The 16,162-nt window shown below is 58.9% G+C and overlaps 1 protein-coding gene across 5 annotated transcripts in view; it reads right to left on the bottom strand.

Moving 5' to 3' along the window:
* ZNF609 (zinc finger protein 609) overlaps positions 1-16,162 on the bottom strand; it is a 113,086-nt gene that overhangs the window by 13,789 nt on the left and 83,135 nt on the right. For all 5 annotated transcript variants that reach the window (XM_075006672.1, XM_075006673.1, XM_075006674.1 and 2 more), the window contains one exon: positions 13,072-13,297. In XM_075006672.1, coding sequence (XP_074862773.1) covers positions 13,072-13,297 — 226 coding nt within the window. The remainder of the gene's footprint in view (positions 1-13,071; positions 13,298-16,162) is intronic.

Raw genomic sequence — 16,162 nt, 5'->3', positions numbered from 1 at the left:
AGGCGGGAGCAAGCCCCCGGCACGCTTCCTGCTCCCCGCTCGCAGCACTCTGCACCCTGCCGCACTGGGCACCTCGTGCCTCTGCCCCAGCCCGAGGGCAGGCTGCAGTCCAGTCCTCGAGGAAGCAACTCGTGTCTGGGCTATGGGCTGTGCAGGGGCTGCATCTAAGGTTCATGGTCCCAGCTAGAGGGTGGGGGGCTGCAATCAGGAGGAGTGCAGGCAGGGACTGGCATGGGAACCAGGGCCTGCTGCAGCCTCCACACACTGGGACGTGGGTTCCTGGCTGCTGTCAGCATCACACCTGAGGTTCTGCTAGCTGCTGCCTGGGGCTCTACCACTGGCCCCACACCGGGGGTCCTGGCTGCTGCCCCTTCTCCTAGTCCCAGCGAGACAGAGCAAGTGAGCGGAGCCTGGGCAGGGCTCGGGCCCGGACCCAGAGCTGGCTCGCCCTCGCCCTCGCCCTCGCCCTCCCCCTGTTGCCCCATCCCGGCAGCGGTGGCCCTGGACGTACGCAGCACCTAGAACTCCAAATCTGCGCGTGCCGGCCAGGCCAGCGGCCCTGCTGCTGTGCTCCCCTCTCCTGCACACGCGTGCCCAGGAACCACGGCATCGGCCCCCCGAGCCAGCTGGCAGCCACAGCCTGCCTGCTCCCCAGGGAGGGAGGCAGAGCAGAGCTCCCAGCCCCGCACGCCAGGCCTGCTGGAAATTCGGTTAAGCCACGGAACAAAACCAAAGCGCTCCTGGCCCCGTCGGCCGCCACGTTCCCCACCTGCCTGGCTAACGGCAAACCCACACACACAGCTGGGCTCCCGCCCGGTGAGCCACCTCTCCGCTCCCACCCATGTGCGGAATAAATGCTGTCGTGCGCCCAGGCCTGTGCGGATGCGCACCACCAACAGGCTCACGGGCTGCGGGCGCTCTGCTGATCAGCTGGGCAGCCCCTGAATCTCTCCTGGGTGTCCACCAAGCGCTCAGCTTACCGGGAACGCTGCGCCCACCCTCCAGCTGAGGCAGCCCCACTCGTGCACCTGCGCTGAGGTCAGAGTGCAGAGCCAGAAGCGCTGCCGGCGCTCTCAGCCTGGTGAAGCCTGCAGGGATGATGTCACGGCCCTGTGACACTGGAGCCCGGACTTGTAGCCTCCAGTTACCGTGCGAAGAGGTGGCTCGCCCAGGCAGCGGCGGGGACAAGGTGGCTGCTCTGTAGTAACAGGCACTGCTCCGGCGTGGTCATCGGCAGGGAGGGCCCGTGTCGCGTGGGGCCAGCACTGTCGGGGAGCAGGGCCGATCAGTCACCTCCCGGCTCACACTTGGGAGTTGCTGAGACTGCAGCTGCTCTCCTGCAGCGCGTGGGCAGATGGGAGGAGGTAACTCCGACGGCGGCAGGAGGCCATTTCAAAACCCTTGAGCGGCTGGTTCTTCCCTCCCTCCCTCGGGTGCTTTGCTACAACCTAGCGAATACAAAGCCTTTGTTTTCAGCGGCGGTCGGCCCCCTCACTACCTCCGCCGCCCTGCGGCAGGAGCACAAGTGGCATTGATGTGACTGGCAGAGCCGGAGACTCGGGCAGGTCTGGGAGTGAGGCCAAACACCCAGAGGGGCAACAGAGAGCAGAGCGGAGCTGAGCTGAGCTGAGCAGCAGCTCTCTGCAGCCGTGACAGCAGCTCAGAGAGCTCAAGACAAGGCCTGGGGGAACACCGCGGGGCAAGGAGTTTACTGGGCAGAACGAAGCCGTCAAAGGGCCTTGTGCTGCTCAGAGCGAGCCCTGAGTGAGTGACATCCTGCCGGGAGTAGAAATGGGCCTGATTCAAGCAGGGAGGAGACAGGTGGGGCCAGGGCCTGGTGGGAAGCGAGGGCAGAAGGCAGGCGAGCCCAGGAGGAAGAGAACACCAACAGCGCACAGCTGCTGCCCTGCCCCCTTGGCAAGGTGGAAGCTGGCACCACAAGCCTTTTCCTCCTGGATTCTACGTGCCAGGCCCCACGCGCACAGCCGGCGTTGAACAAGCCAGGTGCAGATCCCTCTCCCCGTGCGGCGGGTGGGGAGGCTGCGCCGACAAAGGGAGGAGGCAGCCGGCTTTACAAGCCTGGCAGAAAGCTCTCTAATTAGAGCTGAACTCCAGCGCCCAGTGAGACAAGCGCTGACGGTAGATTTGTCTCCGTGCTCACCTGGAGAATTGCCCCATTTGTCTCCAGCGAGCCCTGAGTGTGGAATCGATCTCTGGTCAGAGGAGTCCGAGGCTGGCTGTCCTCTGCACCGGGGGTCGCAGATTTCTGGGCGTGAGCTGACAGTGATGGATCAGCCCCCATCCGGGGAAGGGCTCCCATTAGCCCGGCCGTCACTTCACAGCTTGCAAACAGCAACAGTCTGACAGCCAGCGGCTCCCTCTGCGAGATGGCTGGACCAGCAGCTGCGGGAGGGGAGCCCACGTTGACATTCACTGTGCTGAAGGGCTGCCTACCCGCTTGGCTTGGTCATTTCCCAGGAGAAGTGTCTGAATGGGAAGGGGAAAGGACAGTCCCAGAGCCTGCTGCAGGCTAAAGATGCTCTCCCATGGAATAGGGCTGGGCCAGCTCGCTTCTGGCGACCGGACACTCCCCTTTCTCTGTGTCAGAGGGCAGAGGGGGATTTGAAGCGAGATCAACACGGAGCGCAGTACCAGATCTCTCACCAGCTGACCAAGAAAAGACCAGAAACCCCCAGGACCCAAAGCAACGCAGGACAAGCTTAGGCATGGCTGCAAAACCCTTCCTGAGAAAGCTACCCAGGCACCTGTGCTACTGCACCCGTTAGCCTCCCTAGAGAGCTACCGCCCACAGCTGAGAACCTGGCAGCCCAGGCTGGTGTCTGGGTAGGGGATCTGGGACCCGGGAAACAGAGCTGCTCCCTGGAAGGAGAGACGCCCTACGACCATGCCAGGGTGCAGACATACTCCCCAGCTAGGTAGGAGCTTCCCACTGGGGCACTAGACTCCAACTCAGCACCCTGGGGGTCTGGGCCAGCTCTGCCATGGCCAGCTGTGATAAGGCAGGAACGTCTCTTCCTCTCTGCACCCGCATTGCCTCTGCCTGTCGCCCAGCGTCTCTTTAGGGCCTGGGCTCTGGGGAGCACTGTCTCTCACCCTAAGCTCGCACCGTGCCCAACACAACGGGCCTGGACCTCAGCCCCATTACACCACCACTGACAAACAGAAGAGGCTCCTGGGCTAACCACTAGTCCAGGAAAGAAAGAGGCAGCTACTTGCTCATCCCCAACAGCGAGGGAGACACCCACCCCGGCAGCCACCCCTCGGCAGGAACCAGAACCCGGGGTGAGCGTGCCCAGAGAGGAGTGCCAGAGACCCCAACAGAGGAACCCCCGAGCAGTGCTCCATGCAGAGGGGCTCTGCGGCGGCGGTGGGCAGCCTGCGGCCGACTGGCGTTCTGAGCATGGCCCGCGAGACACTCTGTTGACACTGCTCATGCCCAGGGCTGCCGGCCTCCGCCAGTCTCGCGTTTTTCCTGCCAGTGTTACAAAAGCGACGCGCACTTATAGCCAGCGAGCGTGAAGGGAGGTGGATGCTGATTGGACATGATGTGGCCTGCGAGAGCTGCGTGCTCCCTCTGCGCCCAAGCACAGCCTGCAGACTTGGGGTACACCAGCGCAGTTAGCAAAGCTGCCCAGTCCCAGGAGACCTCTCGGTTACGACCAGCGGGTGACCCCCTAAGACGAAGAGGGCTACTCACTCGCAGAGCTGGCGAGGGGTGCTCTAGTGCGGACACAGCTACGACGGCGAAGCAGCACTGGTAAGGGAGCAGGGGAGCTGCTCGCACAGCACGGTCACCTGCCCAGCCCTGTGCTAGGAAGGGGTGCCGGGGGCACTCCAGGGAAGCCAGGCCTGAGGCTACGCGGGAGCACGTGGCGCACCGCTTTGGCTGTTGCTTCCCTGGAGCTGGTGGGGGGATCTGGCGGGGGTCAAACCTGCCAAGCAAAGGGCCCAAGTAATTTCCTCGCCACACGGAGCAGCCCAGGCCTGGCGAGGGGAGCAGCGCTCGGCCCAACCTTCTCCTTGTAAAGCAGGGCTCTATGGAAGAGAGTGGGAGTGGGCCTGGCGCAAGGGGAGATGACCAGCCTGGGTTACCCTCCGGGCTGCAGACACAGCGCCCCCGTGCCCAGCAGCACCATTGCAGTGAGCACAGGAGACTGGCAGAGCAGAACCACCCCATGACCGCCTGCCGGCAGCTCCCTCACCACGCTGCCAGACCTGCGCCTGTGAGCTTTACCGGGTAGCAGGGAGCTCTCCCCCGCACACGCCCCTCCGTCCAAAGGGACTAGTGGCGCCTGCTGCTGTGGGGCACAGTCACCTGCCTGCAGCACGGGGAGCGCCAGGGGTATGGCCAGCCCGCTGCCCAGGCGCTGCTGCTGCTAGTGTCTGCAACTGTCGCTTTCGCTGCTGCGGGCTGGGCTGAGGGAAACCACGGGGAACCTCAACCTGGGGCTGGGAGCAGAGCCAAGCCCAGTCTGGGGCCAGCGCCCCTCTCATTTTCCCCGCCCCTCAGTGGGGTGAACTTCCTCAGGTCCTCAGCCACGAAGACCGATGCAAAAGAATTCTTTTAGTTTCTCTGCAGTGGCCTTATCAGCCTTGAGTGCCCCCTTAGCATCTCAACTGTTCAGCAGGCTCCTGATTCCGATGCGCTTAAAATGCTATTGCTGTTTCTCTGAGGTTTTGGCTAGCTGCTCTTCAAATTCGCTTTTGGCCCCCCTAATTCTATTTTTACCCTTCATTTGCCAGAGTTTATGCTTCCTTCTAATCTTCCTCATGCGGATTTAACTTCCACTTTTTAAACAATGCTTTTTTGCCTCTCACTGCTTCTCTTCCTTTCCTGTTTAGTCATGGTGGCACTTTTTGGTTCTCTTACTGTGGTTTAGATTTGGCACACACATTTCAGTTGCGCCTGTATTCTAGTGCCTTTAAAAAGTTCCCAGGAAGCTTGCAGGGATTTCATTTTGGCATTGTGCCATTTAATTTCTGTTTCACTAACTTCCTCATTTTTGTGCAGCCCTCTCATTTCTGAAACTAGCTGCTATAGTGCTGGGCTGCAGTAGCGTTCCCCCCTCCACAGGGATGATAAATCCAGTTCTGTTATGGTCACTATTACTAAGCAGTCCAGCTACAATCACCCGGAGACCAGATCCTGTGCTCCACTTTGTTCTTAAATCAAGAACTGCCTCTCCTCTAACGAGTTCTAAGATTACCTGATCCAAGAGACAGCTCATATAAAACGTCCAGAAACTCTCTCTCTGCATTTCGTCCCGAGATGACATGTATCTAAGTCCATGTGGGGACAACTGAGATCTCCCGTTATTATCGAGATTTTTATGTTTACAGCCTCTCTGATCTCCATGAGAATTTCAGAGTCACCACCACCATTACAGTCAGTAATAAATCCCTGCTGCTATATTCTTATTATCAGAGCACGGAATTCCTCTCCCTAGAAATTCTATGAAGAGTTTGGTTCATTTAAGATGGTTACTTCATTGGATTCTCCACTCTTACATATGCCGTGCCATTCCCCCACCAATACGACCTGTTCTGTCTTTCTGATATAATTTACACCCTCATCTTACTGTGTCCCATTGATCATCTTCATTCCACCAATGAGAGGAGTAGGTTGGATATTAGAAAACAAACTGCTTCCCCAGGAGGGTGGTGAAGCACTGGAATGTGTTGCCTAGAGAGGTGGTGGAATCCCCATCTCTAGAGGTTTTAGGTCCTGGCTTGACAGAGTCCTGGCTGGGATGACTCAGATGGGGTTGATCCTGCCTGAAGCAGGGGGCTGGACTAGATGACCTCCTGAGGCCCCTTCCAGCCCTAGGGATTCTATGACTCTAAATTTCTGTGATGCCTATTACATCACTAGCCTCATTCAATGCAAGACACACACCAGTTCACCCAGCTTAGTATCTGGATGTCTAGCATTTATGTACAGGTTGTACCTCTGGTCTGGCGCCCTGGGGACCTGCGTTGTCCTGAACAAGGGAATTCGCCTGACCAGGGGAGGTCAGACCAGACCACAGATGTTAGTGGATCAAAGAGTTTCAACCTGTATAAGCACTTCAAAAACTTGTCCCTTTTCAGGGGGCTGTCTGCCATCGCACGGCGTGATTGAACAGGACTCTCTCTCATTTCACTATTTTCTGTCAGACCTACATTTTACCACCTTCTCCCCCCTCTTCCATCCTAAGACAGAGGTTCTCCATTAAGAGATGTCTGTCTGATCCAGTATCGGAGGGGTAGCCGTGTTAGTCTGGATCTGTAACGGCAGCGAAGGGTCCTGTGGCACCTTATAGACTAACAGAAAAGTTTTGAGCATGAGCTTTTGTGAGCACAGACTCGCTTCATCAGTCCTCCCACTGCCCTTCCCCCGTCCACAGTCTCCAAACTGCTCTGTGATCTTTTAAGAGGCAGCGCTCTGGATCTGTTTTGGCTTAGGTGAAGCCCGATGCCCTTCCCGTACAGGCTCCCCACTTCCCCAAAGTTTCCCCAGTTCCTAGTGGATCTACAACCCTCCTCCCTCCACCATCATCTCACCCGCGTGTGAGACCCTGCAGCTCTGCCTGTCTGCCCGGCCCTGCGTGCGGAACTCAACATATCTCACAGAATGCTGCCGCGGAGGCCCTGGGCTCCATCCACACTCGTGTCCAGGCAGAGAGAAGGCAGGAGCACACAATAAGCACACACGTTGTGCACACCCTTGCCACTTGCCCTCAGCAAGGGCTCCGCAGCTTCCCATTGCCTCCTGCATGCTGCTGTGTTCTTGACTGCAGCATCCTGCACAGCTGGTCCCTAAAGGGCTCTGCCCTCAGAGCCCCAGTAACAGGAGAAGGACTGGTCCCAGGTGTATTGCTGGAGCCACTGCAATTCGAACATCAGCCGACCCACAAGGCGCAATAAATGGGGCGCCAAGGGAGAAGGCAAAGCCCTCTGCGTTCCCTGCCTGGGCAGCTCCACCAGGCCCCTCCAAACCAACAGATCAGGGAAGAGATCCAACCTCTCCTTTGTGCAGCAGCTGCTGTTGCCATGCGGTGATCCTCGTTGCTATGAAGGTTCGCAAGTCAGACAATGGCTTGTTTTGGCTCAAAATAAGGCTGCGACTGGCCCAGCGAGGTGTTTCCAGGGCAAGTCGTCATGGCAGTGGGACAGGCAACGGCAGTGCTTGGCTTGGTCGTGCCCCTCACACCTGGGTGAGGCAGGCCGGGGAGGCTCTAGCTGAGCTGGCACACTCCACTCCAGATGACGTTAATTACAGGGAGCGGGAAAGGAACCCCGGCAGCTAATGAGGCAGTGAGCGGAGTGCTGCTTTCCAGTACGGTTAGTTCTGCTAATGGCTCCTGCAGATCAGAATCGCACCTCGCAGAATTAGGGAAACTGCCAAGACAGCTGCTCCCACGAAAGGCATTTAACACAACACGCTTCCCGGGCGAGAGAGGCGGGGGCGGGGTGGGGAGCAGCTGCCACTCAAAAAGGGGTCGCCCACCACAACCAGACACTCGGAGGAGAGCGCTGCGGCCCACAGACCCAACCTCACACGCACCTGAAGCCAGAGGGTTGCACCTTTCCATAGGCCACCACGGCCAGTAAACAGCAGCCTTTCAGTGGCCTGATCTAGGTCCTGGTTTGCTTTAGCAGGTGGCTGTTTCCTTCCAGCTTGGCACCGCTCACCTACAGCGAATGGCTGTCTTCCAGTGCTGGTGAATGTTGAAGCATCCCTTCTAAGAGCCTCCCGACCTGCTGGAACCCCAGGTTCACCTCCTGGCAGGGATGGCACCAACTTTCACCCTTCTGGGCTGGCAGAGGAGTTGCTCCTGACTGCATAGGACAAGGAGAGGCCATGTGCTCCACTGGAAAGGGAAGCTGCTGTGGCCAAAACATCCCTTCTCCTTCCGCTATTGTATGCATACTGCTGTTCCTCCCCCAGCTGGCTGAGGCAGAGGGGGTATCATCAGCGGCTGCGTGATGCTACCGGATGTCTGCTCTAGCCAGGAGTCCATGCATGCACCACCAGACAGTTCAGCGGTAGGCTGCAACAGCCCACAGGAAAGGAAGGAGGACATAATGCGGCTGGTGAGCCCCAATCCCCTCTGCTGGCTTTGCACAACAGGGTCTGACGTACTCCAGACTGGGCGGTCTGGGGCCCTCGCCTCAGGCTGGTCACAGCTATAACTCCATCCACTCCTCTGAGCAGGTGGCGCTACGTACAGGTCGGACTCTCCCGGCAGCATAGGAGCATCATCACTCAGTACTGCAGCGCTCGGGAAGGCAGGTGCCAGAATCGGCAAGCGAACCGTGCCGGGAACTCATGGCAGCGTCTTCCAGGAGACTGCAATGAACTCACAGCAAAGGATGTTCTACACCTGCCTGGCAGGTAGCTGCTGAGGGGAGGGGGCACCTGGCTGCTTCCTCCGGATACAGAAGCAGGCTGCCACGCTCCTGCTAGGAGCTTCTCTTCATCCCAGTCTCAGGGGAAGTGTCTGAGCACTGGCCTGGGAAACCCAGGGCTGTGAGCGCAATCCCTGAGGAGGACATTTAGGGGTCTGGGGAAAAGAGATTTAAAAAAAAAAAAAAACCTGTCAGGGATGGTAATAGGACCTGCCAGGAGTGCAGGGGACTGGACTTGATGACCTCTGGAGGTCCCTCCCAGCTCTACGGGAGAGGTATGTGTGCCTGAAACGCCTGAGTGCTGCTCACTGGCTGCCAGGAGAGGCCATCTCTCCCCGGACTAGCTGCTGAGCTGGTTGGACTCGTCTGCACCCGGCACAAGGCTGCCCAAGCACACACCAGTCTGTGAATGCCACTCAAGGTAACAGAGCACAGAAGCTAGAATCACCAGTTCTCATGTGGCAGCAAACCTCCCTCCCTGTCCCAGAGCCATGGAGGAGACATCACACACTTCCTGCAACCAGCTACCTGGGGGGCTGTCACTTCAGACCTGCAGTAAAGATGACGCCTCTTCCTCCTCATCCAACCCGTGCTGTGGCTGCTGGGAGCTAAACACAGGTACTGCAGCCCCGAGAACTTCCCCACAGCCAGGTCCATCTGTCAACTGGAGAGAAAATTCTGCTTGGACAGGGCTGGGGGCGGCAGCTGCACCGATGGACTAAGAGTGACACCTGAGTGGGGGCGGAGAGGTGGAAATGGAGAGAAATTAATGAAGAAAACAAAGAGAAGAAGAACTGGAGAGGTGTTGCCCAGCCCCCTGCTGGCTGTCCCTCCTCCCTCTGCCTCTTTGGGACACCTGGGCTCAGGGAAAAGTTCATTTGCAAGCCTGGCTGCAGACGCCCTGTAAGCAAGGAGTGCCTTGTAACCCGCAGCGCCCCTTCACCGCTCCCTGGGGCAGGCCAGGGGACACAAGTGGCGGGGGTGGGGGGGTGGGGGGGGAGTTCTTAGGGAGAGCCTCATCCCAAATGGCTTGAGCCAACTCCTCCCCGTACTGTCTGCCAGCTCCACGCACTGGGAGCGCAGCCGGACTTGAGCCCTGAATACCGGGGACCCAGCCCGCACAGCAAAGCCAATCTGCCTGGTGGCAGGAGCCAGGCTGAGAAGGGTCTTTGCAGAAGTTCACTGAATTACTGCGGACTAAAAATAGCCAAGCAGCAAGAATCACAGAGTGCCTCCAAGGCAAGATCTGAAACAATAGCTGCCAAAGAAGAGATAATGTGGAAGGACAGGCAGACCGGCTGCAGAACTGCACAGACTGGAGAGGGAGGGTAAACAGAAACACCAAGCCCTGATGCTAATGGAGTTGGTTACGCCTGAACCAGAGGGGACTGGAAATTAGCTGGGCAGTGGAAAGTGGCCTAATTCCTGTACGGAGCAGGCTGCCTGCTTCAGTAGCTTGTGTAGCAATCAGGCCTTGGAAAGCTTTTACTAGACACCAGAAACTGCTAGGAAAGAGGTGCAGAGTCCCACATCAGCATGGGGCAATGACCCAGTAAGAGACACCTCTCGGCTGCGGGGGGATTCCTACCTCTGGATACTGCTCTGGGGCCCATCTTGCCAATAGATGGTTGATAAATTCTCTCTCCTGTGCTTTCTCGACAAGTTCAGGAGCTTTCCTCTGTCCCTTCCCCAGGCCAGAGCTCTTGACAACTCAGGAGACAGACTGAATTAATCTCCCTCAGCCTCTTGGCAGCAACTGTGAAGTTGGTGGTCTCCCTACTCATCCCTACTTCCAGCCTCTCTTGCTATGCTTCCCTCACCCACGAATAGCTCAAGTGCTGCCTCTGCTGATGGTTTTCCTGACACAAAAGTGGGAGATCCAGTTTGTCAGTTTCATGATTGCTCTCAGGACTCTCAACAGCAGGAGTGAAACTAACCAGTCTTGTCAGCTTCATGCTGCTGTAGCCTGGGGAAAGCCCTTGGAAGCAGCGCAGGCGCCAGGGCTGCCTGCAGACACAAGAACTCACAGCATCAGGACACCCTGAAATGGTTTGCTTCCCTAGAAGCCCTAATTTCTCTTTTTGCAAAAACTCACATTCAACATAAACTGGTGGCCTTGGCTTCCCCCAACTGTCTCTCACCCACCAGCATAGAGGTTACTGCTACTAACTGGGGAGTGGGATTTTTAAGCCCTGCTTCATCCTGATCCTGAGGGCAAGACTGGCAATGGGGCTGGCACAAGACGCCGTAGGAATGGGGAGCCTTTGGGGTGCTAGAATGACCCTGCAAGCATAGGAAACAAGTCTCAGAGATGCCAGGGGGAAGGGATCTTACATGCAGACGCTTTTTTGCCAGCCTGGGCAGGCACAGGTGGCTTTTTGGAAGAGAGAGGCAATGACTGCAGCATAGATACGCAGGACCAAAAGCAGCAGAGCACGTGTGCGGGAACCGGGCACCAGCCCACAGAGCAGAGCACACTGGAGGGGAGCAAAGGCTCTTTGCCAAGTCTGCTTCATCGAGTAAGCTCTTGGCAAGCAGCTGACACTCATCAGAGATCAGTGCTTCAAAGCAGAGCCCATCAGTGACAAGCTCTGTGTCTTCCCCTCAGTTCTCTCCACACGAGTCCTAGCAGCATGGGCCGAAGGGGCGGCCAGCAGCACTCGGGGAATCTGAGCTGTGCCAGAGCTGCAAAGGACAGACCTACCTTCCAGCAGCACATACCCACCTCCACAATCCAGGCCCCGAGGTCCATACCCTCTGCCTCCTCCCCACCAGCAACGCAAGCTGAGAGAGGAGGCACCCCTTAGGGTTTAATTTTACAATGAGGCTGCAACCTCCTTCCTCGGGGGCACCAGGGAAAGCCGCTTCCAGGGCCTGGAATCTGGCCACAAAGCTGACGAAACAGCCCGGTTCTTGTCTCCCTGCTCTGGCCAGCCCCACACCCAGATGACAGCCCACAAAGCTCCACCTCTCCCAACAGCTGCAAGGCTGGCCCCTCCGCCAGGTGGAACCACGCTCTGTTCTAACAAGCCGTGCGGCCACAGCCAATCATCTAGTTTCTGAAACGACAGGGGAGTTGAATCCAACCCACCACCTTTACACTGTACCCAGGATTAGTCCATGTATCAATAACATCCAGGGATTGACCCAAAGCAGCTAACTCCAGCAAATGCCACGTGAGCTGCAGGTGTGGTTTGCAACCTCAGGCTGAAGGACAGCTGCGTATGCCTGCCTGGGTCGGCTCCGCTTTAGGCTGCGCTGCTACGACCACGTGTGCTGACCAAGACAGAGTCTGTGCTAGCAACAGGAACTCGGCCCCGGCCCCTCGACACTCACTAGAGAGGGAGGAGCAGGCTCAGGCACGAGCTTTGCCCACTTGTAGGAATGAGCTTCTCTGTGCGCGTGTTTGTCACTAACCGCTCCCATCACCCCCTCTGACAGGCTGTTTCTGGGAGCAGGAGGCAGCTGCCCTTCTGCACTCTCCATCCCAGCTTCCCAGCGGGAGGAGGTTCCAACAAGGAGCCATGTTCCAGTGCTCCCTTCAGCACCCAGCTGCCTGATGGTTCATTCTGTGGGCCAGCACGCGAAGGGCAGCTGTCTTTCAGCAGCTACATGGCAAACCCACAATGTCCTTAGGCGCATCAATGCAAGGGAGAGAGAGACCCCGGTATTTGCTTCCAGATCTTTTCATTACGCTGCTGCTGGAAAGGGAATCACCAGCCCCGCCAGAGGACACCAGGAAGAGGCCTGGCTTGGGTGCGCACAGGCAGTAATTCCAGAACAGGACAATGCCGCTGCTCAGCCACCAGAGTCTGGCCTGAGGCACATCCACACCCTGGGTCTCCAGCCGCGCTCCCTGGATCGCCAATGGCTCTCCTCCTCAGCATCTCGGTGGCACCTCTGGAGGGTGCTCCCTTGCCCCACCGGCCAGCAGCTGTGGGGAAGCTGAGCTCACCCACAGCACTGCCGGGATGAGCACGATGCTCAGCCCATGCCCATCGCACAGCCTCCAGAGGCGGATAAAGGGACATGTGGAACTGAGGGGCAACGACTGGTCTCAACGTCAGGTACAAGCAGAGGCTAGGGCCGCTCGTCCCCAGAGAGATCTGTGCTCCCAGTTCCCTAGATAACCTGGGAGAGACAGCGCTCCATTCTGCCAGCCGCTCAACCTCATCAGCCCTCACGCAGAGCTGAGCCGAGCCGAGCCCTGCTCACCGGAGCAGAGCCAGCCACAAAGAGCTGCCTTTGGCCTGCCACCCTGATCTCCTCTGGGGCCCGTTCTGAGCACTCAGCCAGATCTCGTCAGGCCTCCTCCAGCTGCCTTGACAGCTCCGTGCACATTGGGAGAGGATGAGCCCTCACGGACATGACCAAAGCAGCGTCTGGAAGAGGGAGGCAGCCTGGCGCTTTAGCGCATGGGCCAAGGGCCCTGCAGGAGGGAACGCACTCGTGACTCTTACCGGATTTGCACATGGAGCGGCACTTTGAAGTGACCCTTGAGACATGGCCTCTGAATCCTCCCACCCCAGCCCCGTGCCCCAGGAATACCCGCCCCCGAGGCCCACAAGGGTAGTGCTGCGGCTGGGGCAACGTGCAGCCTGGGCATGAACACAGCGTGTGACCAACAACAGTCAGCAGCCGCTCTCCGAGGGCACTTACCGTCTTCCGTCTCCTGCCAGACAATGCCCTCCAGGTTGACACTGGTGCCGGGTTCGCAAGGGCCCAGACACTCTGGCTCGGTCGCCAGCGCCACGTCGCAGGTGTTCACGCCCACAGAGCGAGTGCGCACCATGATCTGCTCGCACGGCGACGAGATGTCGTTGTTGACGACGGGGACCAGCAGGTGCAGGGGCAACACTGCTGGCGTGGAGACAGGAGACTCCATCTGCAGGAAAGGAGAGAGACACCAGTGACCACCGGGGAGAGTGCCAAGGAGAAAGCAAGCGGCCGCTGCCGGGTGAGCCTGCTCCGGACGCTGTCCCATCCGGCCTGTTCACGCCGAGCAGGTGTTCAGCCCCCCCATCCTCCATCAGCACCTGGCAGGCCTTTCCCAGCCCAAAGTACAGGCTACCACAAGGACAGCATCCAGGCCCTCTGCTGCAGTCACCTACCCGGCCCGAGAGGCTCTTGCTGGGCTCCGTTCAGTGACAGGAGTCTCTCTCCTTTCCAGCACAGGAGTCCCAGCCAGTCTGCCTGAAGACTGATCCCCTTTGGCTACTGCCCCCAAAAAGGCCCTGCCTCTTTGGGAAGGAACAGCAGAACTCTGACACGCTGGCTTGGGTGCAGAGGGGCAGGGCAGGGCTCAAGAGGCAGCTGGCACCCTACAGGCAACTTCCATCCCACAGGCCTCGGCCTAGTTCTGTGCCTGGACTGACCCACCCCAGCTCCCCCACTGTCTGTTTACAGACTAACCCCTGGGTCTCTGCTTTCTGTGCAGCAAAGCTCTGCCAGGATGACGGAGGTCTCTTGTGGTGAAAAGGAAGGGCAACCACTGTGCTTCTCTGGCACTGGCAGTTGCCTCCTAGGTGCCAGAGCAGAGTTAGGTCCACAGGGAGAGCAGAGAAGCCAGCTGAACGGGGTGGAGCAAAGAGAAACCCCACCCCACCCACCCCAGCTTAGTGAGCTGCTTCTCAGCCACGGGGCTGTGCAAGAGGCCCGCTCAGACAGCTGCGCAGGTAAGCAGGTCACCCGGCTGCGGCAGTGGTCCAGCACCACGCAATGGAGGAGAAAAGGCAAAGGGCTGGTTCATTTCGGAGCCCTGGACAGACTACCCCAGGAACGCTCCCGACTGGGGTGAGCTGGCTTCAGATTTCATACAGCCTGTGTCTCCTGTGCCCAGGAGGGGAGCCAGTTTTTTCACCCCCCACTCCCTCCCTCAGCTAAAGCACCCTTCCCACGCCACTGAATCAGCCGCCAGCTGTGCCCCGCAGTGGGGCTTTGTGGCACTCCCCACACTGGCTCAAGGGCTTTACTCTGACCCCCTCCCCAGGGACGGGGTTTCTGCTCTCGACATGGTGCTGAGCAGCTCCAAGCAGCAGCAGACATCTGAAAACCACCCCCATGCAAGTCAGCTGTGAGCTGAACCTGCCCCCCACAGCAAATGCCGGCAGGAGACACCCCTGCAGGCCTGCTCCTTGCCACAGCCCTGGCACCAGCGCCTGGAGCTGGCGCCCTGAGAAGCTGGCGCGCCTGCTAGCATCAGCCTGAGAGGCCGGAGGCAGTGTCTCCGTATGGCCTGCCAGGAGGTGCCCTAGCACCATTTCCACCTGTCACATCACTGCTATTCGTGGCACTCAACCGTCAACAGCCACAAAACGGTCAGACTCTCACTGAGATGAATTCTGGTCCTTGACCAGCTGCCAAACCTTCTCTTTGGCTGCCCGTTGGCACTGAGAGGCCTTCTCTGAGCTGGCTGGAGTCCAAGGCGAGGCACCAACCAACCCACAGCTGGTGCCTCAGGCCCAGGCGCACTGCACAGAGTCCCCCTCTCCCTCCCACACCTCCAAGGGCACCACTGCTCCACGCAGCCCCATTAGTTCTCCTCTGCAGGATGCGCTTTGTCCCCCCCCCTCCACCCCCCCAGAGCACGGGGGCTGCTGGGGGCCTTTCCGGACAGCAGGCGGTGAGGGGAGCTGGAGGCAGTGGAGCTGCCAGGCTGGATTCCCCATTCCCACGGCCAACAGGGCAAAGCGCCGCTGGCCGGCCGCCAGCTCCTCGTCCTCCTCACGGGCATTCAGCGCCCCGCAGCCCATCGCAGCCAACCCTGCCCCGAGGTTTGCTCCACAGCTGCACGTCTCTCCCCGCTTGGCATCATCCTGCCTCCTCTGGGGGTCGTTTCCAACAGGCCAGCAGGCCTGGCTTCCTGCTAATAGCACCAGAGCTCTCCAGATCCAGGCCCTCAGCCTTCCCTCCCCAGCGCTGGCTCAGAGAGGCTGCCAAGCCCTGCGCTGTTAGTCACTGCCCACAGGCCTGTTCTCCCCAAAGGACGGAAAGCGAGAGTTTTGCTTTCCACACACTCCCCCCACCAGGACACAGCAGAGCTGCAGGTGCAGAGGGGGCTGCACTAGCCACCTGAGAAAATCCCACCGAAACAAGCCCCTGGAAACTGCTAGGGCCTGAACACACAAACAGTTCAGCAAAGCCTCTCCCTGAGCCAACAGACTGCCTCCAGCTCCCAGCCAGCTACAATGAAAGCCAGGCCCCGGCAGGGCAGTCGCTGGAGAGGAACCGGGTGCAACTAACACAACCTGACTGGCCCTGGGGGAAGTGCTTGGCTCGAGCCTGGCTTGCTCGGCAGCGCCGGGAGCTGTGGCTGAGCACTTGTTTGTGTGGCAGAGGAGAGGAAGGGCACCTGTGGGTTTAGAAACCGTTCAGCTTCCTTCCACTTTGCAACAGAAACCACAGTGCAACACAGGCGTGTTTAATTACAGATCCAGCTCTGCTAATTAGCGTTTGGGCGCATTCGTCATCTGCGTTATGCCACGGTGCATAATAAGCAGCTCGCTGAGACCCACAGAATAAGGAAGGCGGCTTTAAGGGGATTTCATATTTCGCTCGGCACTGGAACCGACGAAGCCTCACGCTTATCCGCCCTCCAGAGAAAAGGTAAATCAAGAGGAGCAGCTGCAGGCTGGGGGGAGAAAACCAGCAAGGCCCGGAGGAGGGAGGCGGGAGTCTCTCTCCAGCACAGCAGCCAAGTGCTGGGGCAGTTCTTGGAAAGACTCAGAGCAGAGCTGAAACACCGGTCAGT

The sequence above is a fragment of the Carettochelys insculpta genome, chromosome 12 (genome assembly GCF_033958435.1).
Source record: "Carettochelys insculpta isolate YL-2023 chromosome 12, ASM3395843v1, whole genome shotgun sequence".
Classification (NCBI taxonomy): Eukaryota; Metazoa; Chordata; order Testudines; family Carettochelyidae; genus Carettochelys; species Carettochelys insculpta.
This window is presented reverse-complemented; position numbering and strand designations above follow the sequence as displayed.